Source organism: Xenopus tropicalis, chromosome 10 (assembly GCF_000004195.4).
Source record: "Xenopus tropicalis strain Nigerian chromosome 10, UCB_Xtro_10.0, whole genome shotgun sequence".
NCBI classification, from domain to species: Eukaryota; Metazoa; Chordata; class Amphibia; order Anura; family Pipidae; genus Xenopus; species Xenopus tropicalis.
The window spans coordinates 27,407,372-27,426,049 of NC_030686.2; the positions used below are offsets into that span (position 1 = coordinate 27,407,372).

Here is an 18,678-nt window from a genome sequence, read left to right on the forward strand (position 1 = left end):
GGTATGATGATATGTTGGGATTGTTTACACCGGAAAGAGGCTCTAGGTGGGAATATAATAACTATATACAGTTGTGTTCAGAATGATAGCAGTCTGACATCACCCAACTGATCACTGTTTTTTGCCATTTCTACACGGCAAATAATGTACTGCAGGTATGGGACCCGTTATCCAGAATTCTCAGGACCTGTGGTTTTCCAGATAAAGGGACTTTCCGTAATTCAGATCTCCTATCTTAAGTCTACTAAAAAGAAAAAAAACTATTTAGTAATAAAACCCAAAAGTATTGTTTTGGTTCCAATAAGGATTAATTATATCTTAATTGGGATCAAGGTTCTGTTTTATTATTACAGAGAAAAAGGAAACCAATTTAAAAATGTGAATTATTTGATTAAAATGGAGTCTATGGGAGATGGCCTTTACGTAATTCAGAACTTTCTGGATATTGGGTTTCCTGATAAGGGGTCCGATACCTGTAGTAGAGTAATAGAAAACCAACAGTCATGACATGCCTGCTGCTGATTATGTGTAATTGAATCATTCCGTGAAAAACAGGTGTCAATCCCGGCCCTTATTTCAAGTAAAACTGACATGAAAAAATTACTTTTCAAAATATTAATGTACATAAAAAGTTATATAGGTCCTGTTGATCATTTTTCACCGACAGGTTTGCTTTTCTAAGTGTTACTTGAATTTCCCAAACCTGACTGTCCCTTCTCAGCCTGTCCGTTATAGCTTCTAATGCAAACGGCCTCCTGCTGCACAAACATGGCCGCCTCCTCATAGAGGAACATGGAGGGTAATGTAAAAGCATAAGGCAAAATTATAAAGCTCATGCAAAAAGACAATGTTATCATATATTTAAAAACAGTTTAATTTCTGGTGTCAGTATCTCTTTAAGGAAGGCAAACGTGCATGCTGGTTATAGTGCATATCTCTCTGAAAATCTGAGTAAAATGGGTTGTTCCAGACATTGTTCAGAAGAACAGCATTCAATGTAAAACTACCGTTCAAATGGATAGAAGAATAGCCAAAATGGCAGAGACTCAGCCAATGATCAGCTCCAAGAAGATTACATAAGTAATGCACTTGAAATGGGTGTTTCAACAATAATGACCCCAAACACACCAGTAAAGGAGCAACACCTTGGTTCCAGACCAACAAGATTGATGTTATGGAGTGGCCAGCCCAATACCCAGACTGTAATCCAATACAAAATGTGGGGCGACATAAAAAATGTGTTTCTGAGGCAAAACCAAGAAATACAGAAGAACTGTGGAATGTAGTCCAATCATCCTGGGCTGGAATACCTGCTCATAGGTGCCAGAAGTTGGCCAACTCTTTGCAACACAGATGTGCAGCAGTTCTCAGAAACAGTTGTACAACTATTTAGTTCAGTGATTCAAAGAAAAGCAAACGAAAAATGCAGACACAATTTTTTTTGATCAGCCTAATATTCCCTTTTCTTCACTTTCTGTAATGGAATAACACAAATTTGATAAAATTTTCTTCATGTTTGGATTTGGAATAGAATGTGCAGTGTTCCCAATGCATTTGTGTGTATGGAAATAAAATGTAAGAATCAGATTTTGAATCAGACTGTAAAGCTTAATAGGCATGTTTAAATAAATGTCATGGCTGTTAAGTAGCATACAGTTACTTTCTATGGGTGCACTGCTAGGCCATGGGCCACCCCATTATTTAATCGGGTTGGACAATAATTCTCTGAGGAAATGCCCTAATAATAAATGAGTATACTTCCAAACCCTTGTGTGTTAACATATATAGGAAGGGCAATTCTGTACCTACTAATATATACTGTACATGTAGGTATAACAGCACCCCCATAAGTACACAGGGCTGAATAACGCCTGTGTATTTTTGCTGCCTATGTTGGTCAGCCCAACACAGGGCAGGAGTATAGGATTCCAGATGGAACTTGCCTAAAACAATGTCAAATAAAACCTAAAATAAAAGCAGCCACAATTTTCCCTGTGCCAATCCAGGAAAAGTAGCAAAAAACTTTATTTGTAAAGATACATTAGCCAATTAAAACATACAACCAATATTCAATTAAAACACTAGTCCCTTCATCCAGTTAGCTGAGAATGCTGGCTAGTTATTAAAAGCAGAACAACTAATGCTCAATATGTCCTTTCATCTGTGCAGTCATCTTCATTCTCTATTAAATAGTCCTTGGATGGAGTGATTTTACCAGTGTAGCACCAGTTGGAGTAATGGTGCCTCCAGAATACAGGACCCAAAATGAAATCACCAAAGGCCAAATTGTAGAATGCTAACCAGCTAGGCCTGAAACATGCCGGATATTTTGGAGCTAATACAGCACCATTCGCTTGCCTTATGATCATCAGGGTGCTATAGTTCTTTTGCTCATTAGCACCCATCGTCCTCTACTATAACTGACAGAGGGTCACTTGAATTGTATGTAAACAACACATAAAAGGCCGCATACTAGATACCATTCATATGAAAAGAGCAACACCACTCCTCGTGTTCCAGCAGATTTAAAAAAAGGAAAAACAATTTCCCTCTAGTCAAAAGATTCTTTAAAGCTTAAAAATATTAAAAGTCTCAAGTGCAAAAGTAATGTACCATGCCCTGCATCTCTGTGGCCCCCAAATTCAGGACACATTTGGTAAACCCAGAACTTCTCCCTGAGTAGGCAGCAGGAGAGAATCCCACTGTCAGCAGCCAACGGCATTCATTGGTCCATGGCATTTAAGCTTTGATCTCTGGGGGCGGCTGAAGGATTTTCGGCTCTGTTATATCTGTTCCAGAAACTTCCACATTCTGGACACTCTTACACTGAAGGGATTTCTCATATTTGGTTTTAAAAAACAGTCCGTGACCTAAAGGAAGGAGCACAATGAAAACTCTTAGGGGCAGATATATTAACTTCCTGAAAAAAAAAACATTAACATCCTGACCAAAAATAATTGAATTTAGTGTAAAAAACCCACGAATTGTGAAGATAAATAATAAGATGGTACCATGACACTTACTGAGGTAGATTTTAATTGCTTGGGTTACATGCCTGGAGGGGTGACTGGTTGTGTAACAGCGGGGGTAAGGTTATAAAAACAGGTATTTAAGAGGAACCACATTTTTACTTTACATGATAAACGTATAAGACCCTTTTAGGAAAAGGAAAGTCTCAGTCACTGGGGGTGTCCCCCAGCCCAGGGTACTTCTCAGTGAGCACCACAGAAACATCCTCTTTTTCCGCTTTTTCTTTCTTAAAACCTGCTTCAATCATTTTCATGGTACCATAATAATTGTATTGGTTGTGGTATATTATTAACATTCAGACTTTAACATGTGTCCCTGATAGACTGCTAGTATCAAAACGTCTAACCTGCACAGTCTGCTAACTCCCTGAATGCTTTCTTCTTGCAGCAGCTGCGACACAGATGGAAAACACACTTGTTGCCCTTCAAAATAACAAAAAAAACCCATAATATGTGAGTGACATTGTAATTACAAAGAAGAGCTGCTAAGTGCATTATTCACCTATACAGACAGTTAGTTATGCAGATAACTAGTGCTCATTTGCCCACACTGGTGATGCGCACCTCAGACATTACAAAGTGCAGCTAGACTTCATTTGTAGTGTGTATATAACAAGGGTAAATTCTGTCTGGAGATATAGATGCCTCACTAGCAAGCCTGTTGGCACCACCATTTAGTGTATCTGTGTGTTAACTGCTCTTGGTATGTGCCCCAATCAAAATCTCTAAACAATAACGGCCCCTTACCTTTGGGTTTCCACACTGTTCACATTTTGCATATTTAGCTGCAAGATAAAGAAAGAAGCAGGGATACTGATTACAAACTTAGTATGCACTATCATTTTAAACTTTCGGAAATAACATTTTCTCTCACACCAGTTTTTTAAAAAGGACAGTGATCCCTTCATTGGATATGTTGCTGGGCTGTGCTAGAGAAAATGGGACTCTGTTAGTTTTATTAAAGAAAAACAAACACTTGAATTCTTAGGCTAGAAAAGCTACTGAATTAGGCCAAGCAACTGCAGCAGTGACGCTAATGCCACACGGGGCTGATTCTCAGCCTGCAGATAAACGCAGGTGGAAAATCAGCCCCTACACTGGCATCAACCTTTCCATGTACCAGCATTGGAAACATGTTACTGGCCTAGGTACAGGCACACAAAATTGGCACCGAGAGGCATAAGAATGCATTTTGTTGCTGAAATCCGCTGTGTGTGTGCCTGCATCTAGGCAAATGCAATGGCTCTCGGTGCAGGCACAGGGGAAGGCTAGAGCTCATTCTTAGCTTGTGTTTATCTGCAGGCCAAGAATCAGCTCCGTGTGGCACTAGTCTTAACAGTGAAATTCTGTGCCTTAGAACAGGGGTCCCCAACCACCGGTCCCGGGAACCGGTGCCGGGCCGTGGGCTGTGCTGAACCGGGCCCAATTACTTGTGATCCCAACTCCCTAAAGCATTACACAGCCATGACAATAGCTATGCGAAGCCCAGGAAGATTTCTACTGATTACGAAAAGGACCAAAGTACTTTATTAAGCTATATGTAATAATAATATTAATAGTAAAGTGCATAATATAAAATTTAACGGTCCTTGGAAAAATAGTCTTGGCTGAAACCGGTCCGTGGTGCAAAAAAGGTTGGGGACCACTGCCTTAGAAGATGCCACCAGTTTCTGCTACAATGAGCTACTGAAAGAAAAGTAAGGAGAAGTCAGTCCCCTGGCTTAAACATCACTGAAAATCTGTGGTTATATCTTAAGCATGCAAGATTGCCCGAGAAGTTCAGTGATCTTCAAGGAAGAATGGACAAAAATCCCTAGAATAATAATCCAAAGACAGTACTAAAGACTGACTTACTAGGGTCTCCAAACATTTGCACATCCCTTGATTACTATCTTCATATTGTCCCTACAATATACTCCTAAAGCTTGTGAAATAAAATGTACCTGTGCATTAAAATATTCAAGCCCACTGATTTCTGCAGTAATTGTTTTCTATTTTTCACCTACAAAATTAACATGTAATTTGGCAAGGGGGCAAACTTTTGCATTCAACTGTACAGAGCTATGGTTATTCTATAACTGTACAGTAGCACACGGAACTTATTTTATCAGAGAAGTGCAACTACTACAACTGTCTGATAGATTGGTATGACAGATTGATAGATATATTGATATGATATAACAGCTTCAGCATTCTCCATATAAGGGCAAAGACACACAGAGCTACTTAGTAGCAGTTACTTGTCACTGATACTAAATGCAAGAAAATACCCTGTCATAGACAATACTGAGGATTAACTCTGCTAAAAACACATGTAGAGACAATTATCAGTAAATAAACAGCAGATGGCTTTTTAGCAAGTGAGGGAATACAGGGGTAGGGGAGATAGCTCTCAGTACAAGTGAGGGAATACAGGGGTAGGGGGGATAGCTCTCAGTACAAGTGAGGGAATACAGGGGTAGGGGGGATAGCTCTCAGTACAAGTGAGAGAATACAGGGGTAGGGGAGATAGCTCTCAGTACAAGTGAGGGAATACAGGGGTAGGGGAGATACCTCTTAGTACAAGTGAGGGAATACAGGGGTAGGGGGGATAGCTCTCAGTACAAGTGAGGGAATACAGGGGTAGGGGAGATAGCTCTCAGTACAAGTGAGGGAATACAGGGGTATGGGAGATAGCTCTCAGTACAAGTGAGGGAATACAGGGGTAGGGGAGATAGCCCTCAGTACAAGTGAGGGAATACAGGGTTATGGGAGATAGCTCTCAGTACAAGTGAGGGAATACAGGGGTAGGGGGGATAGCTCTCAGTACAAGTGAGGGAATACAGGGGTAGGGGGGATAGCTCTTAGTACAAGTGAGGGAATACAGGGGTAGGGGAGATAGCTCTCAGTACAAGTGAGGGAATACAGGGGTAGGGGAGATAGCTCTCAGTACAAGTGAGGGAATACAGGGGTAGGGGAGATAGCTCTCAGTACAAGTGAGGGAATACAGGGGTATGGGAGATAGCTCTTAGTACAAGTGAGGGAATACAGGGGTAGGGGAGATAGCTCTCAGTACAAGTGAGGGAATACAGGGGTAGGGGAGATAGCTCTCAGTACAAGTGAGGGAATACAGGGGTATGGGAGATAGCTCTCAGTACAAGTGAGGGAATACAGGGGTAGGGGAGATAGCTCTCAGTACAAGTGAGGGAATACAGGGGTATGGGAGATAGCTCTCAGTACAAGTGAGGGAATACAGGGGTAGGGGAGATAGCTCTCAGTACAAGTGAGGGAATACAGGGGTATGGGAGATAGCTCTCAGTACAAGTGAGGGAATACAGGGGTATGGGGGAAGTTGATCCAGGGACTGGTCCGATTGCCATCTTGGAATCAGGAAGGGATTTTTTCCTCCTTTGCGGTAAATTAGAGAGGCTTCAGATGGAGTTTTTGGCCTTCCTCTGGATCAACTAGTAGTTAGGCAGGTTATATATAGGCATTATGGTTGAACTTGATGGACATGTGTCTTTTTTCAACTTAACTTACTATGTTACTATGCATCAACAGTTACATAAAAACCAGAAGCCTAGGAATCACCAGCATGACTATTTCATTTAGCAGTGCCAAATATATTAAATCAGACCCAATTACAAACTTCAAACCTACTATGACCATTGGAATAGAACTAATGTATTTATTTATTTAGCACAGTCTTTTAACTTATTATCTTACAAAACTATTAAAATTACTATTGTTAAGCAACATTAAACTTATTGATAATCTCAAACAGATAAAAATGAACTTCTAAATCCAAATAGAGTTTTTCAATCAGAATTTGCTATATGATCATATTATGTAATGCTCTGTTACTACTTTATAATAAAACAACTAAGAAATATGCATTTGCTTTATTTAAAGAAACAGTGGCATGTCTAATGTTGGCCATGTGAAAAAGGGTGTATATAGGTATATCATGCCCCTTTAATTCCAACTACTTACGTTTTATGGATGGGTCAAAGCATTTGTTTGGATTGCGCAGCTTCTTCTTCTGCTTGTTTTTTGACAGAAGTTCTGTGTTTGTGTCTTCCTCCTCCTCGAGTGCACGCTTCCCTCGAACTCCACTCTCCTCTTTACCAGGATCCTTTGGTCTAGAAGAATGAATTTAAAGCAATAAGTGTTTTATGCATTTAAAACTTCAAACACTTATGTTATGCAGATGGTAAGATTCTTACATATTTATTTTGACTAGAAGGTTGGGGAAGGTTTTAAACATTCTTTTCTTCTGTTTAAACTTGACATGAGGTGAAGTAAGTGTTGGAAGGTTTGATAAGGATCTGGGCTTAACAGGGTAAAATGGGAATGGAGTGGTGGGTGGGGATATCATAAATCACAGGAAGGACCAGAAATTATATGACCACAACCTACAAGCTGGTACCAGTTGACACGATTGTACTGGAAGGTACCTCACATTGTTCCATGGAAGGTTTGCCTTAAAGGAACAGTAACACCAAAAAATGAAAGAGCTTTAAAGTAATAAAAATATAATGCACTGTTGCCCTGCACTGGTAAAACTGGTGTGTTTGCTACAGTAACACTACTATAATTTATATAATAAGCTGCTGTGTACCACGGGGGCAGCCATTCAAGCTGGAAAAAAGGAGAAAAGGCACAGGTTACATAGCAGATAACAGAAGTTCTGTAGAATACAATAGTGTTTTATCTGTTATCTGCTATGTGCCTGTGCCTTTTCTCCTTTGAATGGCTGCCTCCATGGCTACATAGCAGCTGATTTATATAAATTATAGTAGAGTTTCTGAAGTAAACACACAACTTTTACCAGTGCAGGGCAGCAGCACATTATATTTTAGTTACTTTTATACACTTTCATTTTTTGGTGTTACTGTTCCTTTAATAGCAATGAAGAAAATAAAGGGTTACTTATATTGGCTCTTAGTCCAAAGTTGATCCAATTACTGGTCAAATTGCCCTCTTGGAATCTAAGGCCAACTGGTGATGGGATGTTTTGCCTTCCTCTGGATCAACTAACAGGCAGGTTTCATTTAGACACAAGTTGAACTGGATGGATATGACTTTTCTTTTCAACCTAAATTCCTACATACTTGCACTAAATTCTAAAGCAGTTTATTGAAATGTATATGCAAAAGCAACTTGTGTTACCCATAAGGAAAATGATGATTATAATTAGAAAAGTGATGTTAACTTACAGTGGGCGAACATAAGGCTGGCAGATCCAGTGTGGCAATGGCAAATCCCCAGTCGCTACCTCTCCAACATTATGATTATGTGCTTCTTCCTAAAACAAGAGCCAGAGTAACACAAGGGCACTGTATATATTTATACAGGCTAAAATACATATAGGCAACGCTTGCCCCCAAGTTGCTCCAGAACTATGTTAGTTAGTTCTGCACCACCTGCAGGGCTGAAAGCTCCGTATCTCTGTGGTAAGAAGTTACCTGGCACCTTTGCTTCAATTCCCGGTTGACTGCCATGACACCTTCAAGTGTTTTAACCTTTGCCAATTCTTCACGAAGCTCCTGATGAACCTGCAATCTTCAAGAAGTTAAGAAAGCCAAATTCAGATTATAATCAAGGCAAAGACCATTTTTTTCTAAATATAAAGGAATCTGGAGCAGAAACCCTCATTTTTGCAAGGAGCAGGCTACCTCCCAATTCTACTGAAAAAAAACTACGTAATATCTATGCAAAAAAAAAAAAAATTGAGGGGCTGTTGGCCTGCACAATAAAAGCTTATTAGAATCAAACTAATAATCATCATGTCGCTATGCAAGAAAAGCCAGGCAGTCTACAGATGTAAGATGTTAAAGGCTTGAGTAACTTTATTCGAGAGTAGTCACCCTTTACTTTTAAATCTTTAGTCCATCTGATAGGTCCCCCACACACCCATCTTGTTACCATCCATTTTATCAATGATAATGGGTACTTTAATGAAACGCAGGGATTATACTCAGTAGGGCTGAAGCGAAGAAATCTGTCCACTAACGTATATTATATATATATTGCACTGTATTTGAAAAAAATTCCACTGATACCAAAAGGTTTCACAAATGTTTTCTTGCAGCTGTACTAAGGATTATAGCCACTGTCCAAACCTGAACTACATTAGAGTCAAGAACATAAATGTTCTGTTAATGCCTATAAGAGGGGCCTGGATGAGGCAGAATATCCAAGGCTATTGTAATACTAATATCTACAGTTAGTATTAGTGGTTGTATATATAGTTTATGTATGTGAGTGGATAGATAGGTAAGTATAGGTTGTGTGTGCTGGGTTAACTTGGAAGGGTTGAACTTGATGGACTCTGGTCTTTTTTCAACCCTATGTAACTATAAGCACAGTCTTTGGTACTTACGTGTGATGCCAGAGCTTGAACAGATGAGCTCGCACAAACGATAAGGAACAGGGAAACTGGCGTACTAAATCTAAATATTCCTCTGCCATTTCCCAAACTACAGGATTCCTCCCTTCAAACAAGGCTGGATTGTGAAGGTTTCCCTCTGGAAATACAAGAAGTAACAAGTTTAATGCTCGAATACCTTTTAATGTTGATGTTCTTCAACGACTTTTGCATTAGGAAATAAGAGGTGGGTTTACAATGATTCTCTTACACTTTGCGTTCTTCTACAACCACGTTTCTATAAAAGTTGGAAAGACAACATATCAAATGTTGAAAATGAGAGCATTTCATTGTTTAATGAAAAGTATATGCTCATTTTAAATTAAATGCCAAAATAAGAAAGTTAGGACATGGGCATTTTACCTACAGTGTGATATCACCCCCCTCCCAGCAGCCGATCAGCAGAACAGTGGGAAGGGAGCAAGATAGCAGCTCCCAGTATGTATCAGAATAGCACTCAATAGTAAGAAATCCAAGTCAGGTTTTGGACTCTCCCAGTTACATGGGAGCAGATGGGAGAAACAATAGGTTAGCTGAAAGCAGTTCTAATGTGTGCCTACACACCAATATTACAGCTTAACACCATAAAAATCATGACAGAATCCCTTTAAATGAGTTGCTGGAATCAAAAGAAAACTTATATTTTTTTAGAAAACAACATTTCTCATTTTCAACATTTGATATGGTGTCTTTGTACTATTTGCAATTAATATAATGTTTAAATGATTTGGATACTGATACTTTTGGCAGTTTCAGCTTTACATAATTCTCCACTGTTCGTATCTGTTGTCAACATTCCTTATATCCTCACAGACCTCCTCTATCATTTAGCTTACCAGAAACCAGCACTGGTAACAATAATAAAAAAAAAAAAATACTAAAACTAAATGATACTGCACTGTGTGTGCACAGCAAAAGAAGTCCTAGAACAAAAGTGCAGGGAGATGGGCAATGACTCTAAACTAGTCTTTAAACTAGTACTGGTTCAGGAAACCTTATACTGATGATTATAATTTTGGCAGACGATTCCTTTTACAATGCCTTTCCTTCAATGCATTATACCCAGTATACAGACTCCCTTTATGGCATACGAACGAAGACACGTCAACGTATGAGAACAATTGGGACAAACCTGCGCTCATTACACCCTGCACTGCTGTTTCCCGCATACACCTTTCCGCATCATTAAGGTACTGGATGTTTCCATTTGCAAAAACAGGGATGTTCACAGCATTCCTGTGTATTAAAGCAAGAAACATTATCATAAAAGAAAATCTAGGGAACAATTAAAGTTACACTGTGGTACACGGACAGGACCGTAGAGCCTCACCTTACAGCCTTGATGTGTTCCCAGGAAGCAATACCGGTTAGAGGACCTTTTTGCTCTTTTGTGCGGCCATGAACAGTGAGCAGCTGAAGGACAAAATATACCCTGTGAGATAAAAGCAACAACCATTTTGCACATTTGGAAGAAATGCCGGTATGACAGCAGCAAGTGAACACTGGACACCCACCTGACAGCCAGCCTTCTCCAACATTTTGGCATATTCCACAGTTTTTTCAATTTCCGGGAAAACCCGGATTTTGCAGGTGACTGGAACTGAAAGTTTCTGGTGGGCAAGTTGAACTGGGAAACAGAACTTATTTATTATTTATCACCCTTTAATTATAAAGCAGCTACACGTTAACACAGCAGTCTACAAATACTGTTAATATGCAATCTTCTCGGACACAATGATGCTTACAATATAAGAATCATATCATATTCACACAACAAAAAGGTAACGTTTGTCAGAAGCCATTTAGCATATCTGCATGTTTTTTGCAGTGTGGGGGCAGACAAGCAAATCGGTGGTGCAACTATAGAGAGCCCTGAAAAATAAAATTATGGGGAGAGTTATCAAAATGTGAATTAAGAGCTTAATACATAAAAACTCACCCACATTCTATTTCACCCATTGATAAATACACTTCTAAAAATCCCATAGGAATGAAGTGAACATGGGTGAGTTTGTATGTATTAGGAATACTGTCATGGGAAACCATGTTTTTTTTTTTTCAAAAACCATCAGTTACTAGAGTTTCTCCAGCAGAATCCTGCATTGAAATCGGTTTTTCAAAAACAGATTTTTTTTTTATATTTAATCTTGAAATTTCACATGGGGCTAGCCATATTCTTCATTTCCCAGGGTGCCACAGCCATGTGACCTGTGCTCTGATAGACTTCAGTCACACTTTACTGCTGTGCTGCAAGTTGGAGTGATATCCCATCCCTCCCCTCCCTCCCAGCAGCCGATCAGCAGAACAATGGGAAGGGAGCAAGATAGCAGCTCCCAATAGATATCAGAATAGCACTCAATAGTAAGATATCCAAGTCTGACTTGGGACTCCTCCAGTTACATTAAGCAGGAGAAATAATAGGTTAGCGCTGGCTCCTTCTGAAAGCTCAGACTCAGACACAATGCACTGAGATGGCGCCTACACACCAATATTACAGCTAAAAACAACACTTGTTGGTTTTATAAAAAAACCAACAAGTGTCAAATCCATCAAATTATTGTAAAGTTAGTGGGCACAAACAATCATACATCTAGTGATTTTTCTTCTGACACCGATCAGAAAATTGATTGGGCAGGTTTGAACATTTTTGTTGCTAACAATGAAATTTGCCTATTGTCCAACTGTTTTCAGGACCAAGCATGTAGTTTTCTTAGCTTCAACTAGACAATATCACTTGAAATGGTCATTTTTATTGATGGGCAAATCGGACGTTCGTTTCAGGATAAGCTTGGTCCTACAATAACCAAAAGATCATTTAAAAATCTTAACATGTGTGGCCAGCTTAAGTGTTGTTCAATATGTAATAAGAGGACAAAAATCTTAAAAAGGAGTTTCTAATTGCAGCCTTGGTGGAAGGATAACTCATGCATTGGCAAAGCTAATCACTAAGCCACCATGCCACCCTGACTCAAAGCAAACAGATTATTCCATATAGAAAGTGACAGAAGATTTACAGGTAACACTTACCCATCTTTTCCAGAAGATCCCATTCGTCCTGTAGAAAAGCCCCATAATGACCTAAGAAGGGAAACAAAATGAGTTGTTTCACAACACAATGTTTGTGAATTGTAAAACTGTAAAAGTGGTGCAAGCTCACCTCTCTTGGCAATCATTTGAGGGCAGCCCAGATTCAAGTCGATGGCATCACAATAATCCTGAGCCAATAAAGCCGCCTGAACAAACACTTCTGGGTCATTTGCACAAAACTTTAAAAAAAAAAAAAGGGAGGGGGGAGGAAATATGTTAAACACAACCATTTAAATCAATCAAATTGGGGATTTTTTCAACTGCAAGATATTAGATTATGTTTTAAAATAGTATGTTGTAACAATAGAGCATATCTGCCCCCTCAGAACCAATCTGTCTGCTTGACCAGTTTTCACACACATGGAGGAGCAATTTGCTCCCTAAGGGCCCTGACAGACGGGGAGAATTACATTCTAGCCGGTGGGATAGCATTTCGGGGAGATTAGTCGCCCGCGACAAGGGAGATTTGTCGCACAGCCACAAGACACACAGAGCTACTAGTAGCAGCTACTTGTCGTGGCTACTAATAGACAATGCTGAATACTGATAACAGTCTGTACGTGTGTTTTAGCAGAAGCAATTCTCAGTATTGTCTATGGCAGGGGATTTTCTGGAGTTCAGTAGCCATGAAAAAGTAGCTGCTACTAGTAAGCTCTGTGTTTCTTCACCCTTTAAACAGCTTTAAATCTGCTCAATACAAAAGACTTGGATCATAATGCTAATATCAGATCAGTTTGGTTAGGGTCAAGCTTAGGGTTAATATCAGTATCTTCATTAGTTCAGATGCCATAGACAGTCACTATTTACTGGGATGGTGGGGTGTTGTTTGGGCCTCTGTGCCAGGGCCTATTTTGATTTCCAGTCTAGACAGACATAACACAGTGCCCAAATATTTTATAGGTAAAAACAATAACATTAAGCCCAATAAAATCCCTCTCACTGTGCAATAAATGTTTTAGGTCACAACAAGCAATGAACACAAGTGAAGAACTGAAAATGAATAAAATCACTAAGACTAGTGTGAGCACTGATCACTGTATATTTCTTAAGGCAAAACAACATGCAAGAAAAATAAGAAAGAATAAATGTATTATATCTGTAATTAAGTGTTCTGTCAAATCTGGAATGTAATTTGGTGTGGAAGGCAATTAGTTAACAACCATTGAAATGTGGAACTTGTTACTATATATAACAAACATTTTGGATGAAATGTCTAAAGAATAAAAAAAAAAATTTTTTCTTAAATAATTTCAATATATATTCAGAGGGCAAGCGTGAGAATGTATCCTCTCTGTACCTATTGATTGTTGTACCAAATCCCAAAAACTGCCTGCAAGGGGCAATTCCACCAAATAAAACACATATCACTTTTTGTATTGCATCCTCTCAAGTACCAGTAATTTAGAGTTTAATATGGATACATTTTGTGTAGAACATCGGGGGGTTTTGTACAACCTGTACAGTATTTTCCTCTGGTTAGTGAACGTTAGTTGTTATATAATAAAAGGTATTAAGATTGCCCAGAAGCATTAGCCCATAGTAACCAATCAGCAGGTAGAATTAACTGGTCACCTATTTAAAAGCAAACCTTATTGGTTGCTATGGGTTACTGCTCCTGGGGTTTGTGACTGGGTAGCGGCAACTTTCCTCCAATCGGCAAATGGACTTTTCCTGTTGAAGTCTTTTTCCTGTAGCTGAAGATATTTTGTTTTAGTTTGGTATTATCTCTAATTAGTAGCTGGTACATTTTAGAAATGCATTTTGATGCCACTGGTCAAAGGGCACATAATTTCATATATTACTTATTTAATTATAATTAATATGAATTATTTATTGGCTTGTTCTCATATATAATGTCCCTGCTCTTTAAGATAGGTTTGTGGTAAGTATCTAAGTCATAGGTGCTTAAAAAAATCTTGTTTTGGGAGCCTGAATTATTTTCCAGATCTTTATACGACATGATTTGTCCTTTAGTGAGTTCTGACCTCTTTTCCTCCAAGTGTCTAGTTGTAAGTGGGGCATGGAATAGTCTAATGCTGGGACAGGGGTTCAGTGACCCCTCTATCAAGCTGTTGCCTCTTGGATGGCCACATATATTTCTGGTAGGGGATGTAAAACTATTGGTACGAAGGTGAATATTTCCTATGAGTTGTTTAGACCAGATTTGTAAGGGTTAAAGGAGAAGGAAAGTCAAAGTCACTTGGGGGTGCCAAAATGTTAGACACCCCCAAGTGACTTCAATAGCCTAGCTTTTACCCCGGGCTGGTGCCCCTGTTCAGAGAGAACAGCACCAGCCCGGGGTAGCTGCCAGCGTTTCCTCCTTTCTGACTCGCGGCGCGTATGCGCAGTAGAGTGAATAGTGGAACTTTAACAGAGAAGTCGGCTTTTCACTCTTCTGCGCATGCGCCTGTCCCAGACAAACAGCAGCAGCGCGAGTAGGAAGGAGGAAGCGCTCGCTACAGGTACCCCGGGCTGGTGCTGTTTTCTCCTAACAGGGGCACCAGCCCGGGGTACAAGGTCACTTGGGGGCACCTAAAATTTTGGCACCCCCAAGTGACTTAGCCTTTCCTTCTCCTTTAAGCTGGCTATACACTGAAATAGATCTTTCCCCCAACAATCACCAGGGGGTGCCAAAAGTTAAGTACCCCCAAGTGATTGTAATCACTTACCAGATACCCTGGGACAGGGTGTGCCAAAATTTAGGCACCAGTGCTCCTATCAGTGGAAAACTGCCCCTGCCCTGCCGGGCCTAAGAGATCCTGTTCTTCAGAATCTTATTTCTTCAAAATCTTGGGTCTGATGCACGCGCAGTAAAGTGAAAAAGCTGGCTTTTCGCTCAACTTTTCACTGTACTGTGCATGCACACCCGTGCAAAGAAAGGAAGAAGCAGGAAAAGGGTTGCTGGTGCAGATTTCTGCTGATAGATACACTGATGCCAATCGTTTGTCAACACAGAAACCTCTAATATACCTATCTACCTATCACTGTAATATGTTCCTTCAAAAAGTATGAATAAGTACCAATTTTATATGTTGAAATCCAGCTGCAAATCTTCTCTTCCTACATTATTTGAAATCCGGGCAGGTGAGGAGAGACAAACATTAATGTTACAAACTGTAACAGCTTACAGACAGCATGCAGGAACTACATAACCCATAATGTATTGCACTGTGATGTTCCTTTCCTTATTGACATCACTTGGGCAGGGAATTGTGGGATTTGGAGAATGCAGGCTGAGGACAGTCAACTACTGTTACATTTTTTTTTTTTTGAGTCTTAAAGAAGTCAGTCAGATCAGCAGGGGGCCGGGCTTAGGGAACTGTTCCAAACCATATTATTACATTAAAAATCATAAAAAGGCTACATTTTTAAATTGATGTATATTGCAAAGTAGCTCGAAATTATGTTTATTTTTCAAAGAGCTTAAGTTGTGTTTGGGTGGAGTCCCCTTTAGGGGCAGGGGCACATGGGGATATTAGTCGCCTCACGACAAATCGTTGTTACCGCTGGCAACTAATCTCCCCGCAATGCCATCCCACTGGCAAGAATGTAAATCGCCAGTGGGATGGCATACATGCCGCTTCATTTTCCCTGAAGTTGCCTCTCAAGGAGGGGCTTTTACTCATTAACACTACAAAGGGCACAATAAGTTAATTTACAAACAATTTTAAAGATCAAATATCAAAATTGCACAGACCACTCAGTACCCCTACCACTCAAGATGTTAGTATGATACATTTGAGCAAGTGAGATTCACCCTGACTTTTTGGCACAATACCTTTTCAAGAGGAATTCCCCATAATAACACACACTTTGCACTTAGCCGAAACCTTTCTGCCTTTGTTTTGAACCTTACTAGGTAAACATAAAGCAAACAAGCAAAAAAGGGCTGTATGTTTAACTGACATATCCATGTACACACACACATTTATATATGTTGCAAGGCAGCAAAGGGGCATCACACACATTGGATCAGTGACACGAGAAACAAAACAAACTTCTTAACCCTTAGTATATATCACTCCCCTGGCAAAATACCTGTACGATAAGAGGCCGATCCTCTGAGCACACCTCGCAGTAGAGGTTTTCCTTGCGGTAGTTGGCATCCCGGACAAACACCTGAGCATGCAGCATGGGGGTATAGCACAGCTGGACTCCATGTCGCCGACTCAGCAGCCTCCATGCTAGCTCACTCTGATCCACCATAGGGGCCAGGACAAAGCGAGCACCCCGCAGGGTGTTTTTCCAGAAGTCCATGCCCTGCAGCTTGGTGCTGCTGTTGGAAAACATACAGTACATACAGTGATATATGGAAATGCACATTTTTTTGCACATTATTCACTTTGTTAAATATGTGTTGTGTATTGTGCTTTTTCATTTGAGGCCTGAAATTCAACAATTACGTCCCACTGTGTAAGTTTCTTATGCGGTTGAGATGACCATAAAATGCCTCCCAGACATACTGTCTAGCACAAAGTATAGTATGTACCTGGCAAGATTTCCTTTTTTCTCTGTAATAATACAACAGTACCCTTGTACTTGATCCCAACTAAGATATTAATCTTAATTAATTAATCTTTATAGGAGGCAAAACAATCCAATTGGGCTTATTTAGGGCAGTGGCGCAGAGTATTCCATCCCAACGGCGATTTACATTCTAGCCAGTGGGATGGCATTGCAGGGAGATTAGTCGCCCGCCACAACGAAAATTTGTTGCACGGCGACAAATATCCCTGTGTGTCACTGCCCTTAAATGACTTTTTGGTAGACTTAAGGTATGGAGATCTATATTACAGAAAGATCCCTTATCCAGAAAACCCCAGGTCCCCAGCATTGTGTACAACAGGTCCTATACCTGTACAACATAGTGCAGGCTGTGCTGCTATCTACTGACTGTCTGGTGTAACATAATGTCAGATAATAAAAGTGTAACATGAGATTAAGCACAGAAGGAAATGAATGGAGATACCCTAAATCTCCACGACGGGCACGGCAGAATAATTTGAGAAAGAAGCAAATATAATGGAGGCAACCACAAGATCACAGGGGTGAATGGTGGTGAATGGTGGTGAATGGTGGTGAATGGTGGTGAATGGTACTCTGGGCAAAAACAGACATGGTAACATACAGCTCATGTAGACTGGTAGAATAAGGAATACAGAGGATGTCCCTATCTCACCTTCCAAAACTGTCTACGTCCGCCGGCAGCAGCTTCATTACTCGTTCCACATGCACTCCGGCTCCCTGCTGCTCCCTAGTCCCGGCTCCCCACTGCTGCCTAGTCCCGGCTCCCTACGCCTCGCTATTCGGCCTCCTGTGACGTCACGCGTACGTTCGCACACGTGACAAGGGACGTTCTCTCCAGTTGCCTATATAAGCGGGGAACGCAGAGATGCTGCAGTCACTCTGCTAGTCGGGATACGCGGAGGAGACTGTGTTGATTAAGTCAGTGGTACAGTGAGTCATAGGGTGCGGTGAAGAGTATTAGTCTTTTTTTCTTGTGTCAGGATTAGGGGCAGGCGTTTATTCAGTGCTACGCTTAGTGGAATAGGCACTACCTTCAGCTTGTGAAGTTGGAGTGGGTTGTGGCAGCGGGTGAGGCATCTAGGATGGATTGGGGGCTGGAAGTGTATAGGGCCCCTGCTTACTTGCAGGATAATGGAAGGATTTATGGATCCTAGGTATGTGTATGGCCTTAAAGTATTGTTTGGATCCTTGGTTGTGTACCTGACTGTGGGAAGTTTAGGCAGTGTGTGTCACCCTTTTGGGGCACTGTGCAGGGCCACTTTATAACATTGGCTGGTTTGGGGCAGTGTATTGGACCCATAGGTAATGTGTATGGCCCATGGCAGAATTGGATATATGGCCTTGGCGTGGTGTTGAAGCCCTAAGGTGGCCCTACATGCGCCGATATTGGCGCACAAAACCTTGTTGCGTAAGTGTATGGCGGGAGACGAGGCGACCAGTATCTGCAAAGGCCTTGGGTATTGGTTGTCTGTTGATCCAGAGGTACAACATATTTAGGATCAATTTAAAAAGTCATGTCAGCTCACTCCAAGAGAATGTGATTGTAGGTGTAACCTAGGGTATGGCTGAGAAAATTTACCAGCATTCTCAAGTATACTTAAAATATTGAAATCATCAAGCGGTAAC

The 18,678-nt window shown here is 40.5% G+C and overlaps 1 protein-coding gene across 1 annotated transcript; it reads right to left on the reverse strand.

The window, feature by feature from the left end:
• Positions 1-955: 955 nt before the first annotated feature.
• On the reverse strand, positions 956-17,869 carry dus1l (dihydrouridine synthase 1-like). Its single transcript, XM_002937316.5, has 14 exons — positions 17,705-17,869; positions 16,564-16,801; positions 12,596-12,704; positions 12,466-12,516; positions 10,953-11,065; positions 10,769-10,851; positions 10,571-10,674; positions 9,394-9,538; positions 8,477-8,573; positions 8,228-8,316; positions 7,002-7,150; positions 3,777-3,814; positions 3,377-3,452; positions 956-2,870 (listed from the first exon to the last, which is right to left on the reverse strand). The coding sequence occupies exons 1-14, from the start codon at positions 17,740-17,742 to the stop codon at positions 2,740-2,742; spliced, it is 1,461 nt and encodes a 486-aa protein (XP_002937362.1). The 5' UTR covers positions 17,743-17,869; the 3' UTR covers positions 956-2,739.
• Positions 17,870-18,678: the final 809 nt, after the last annotated feature.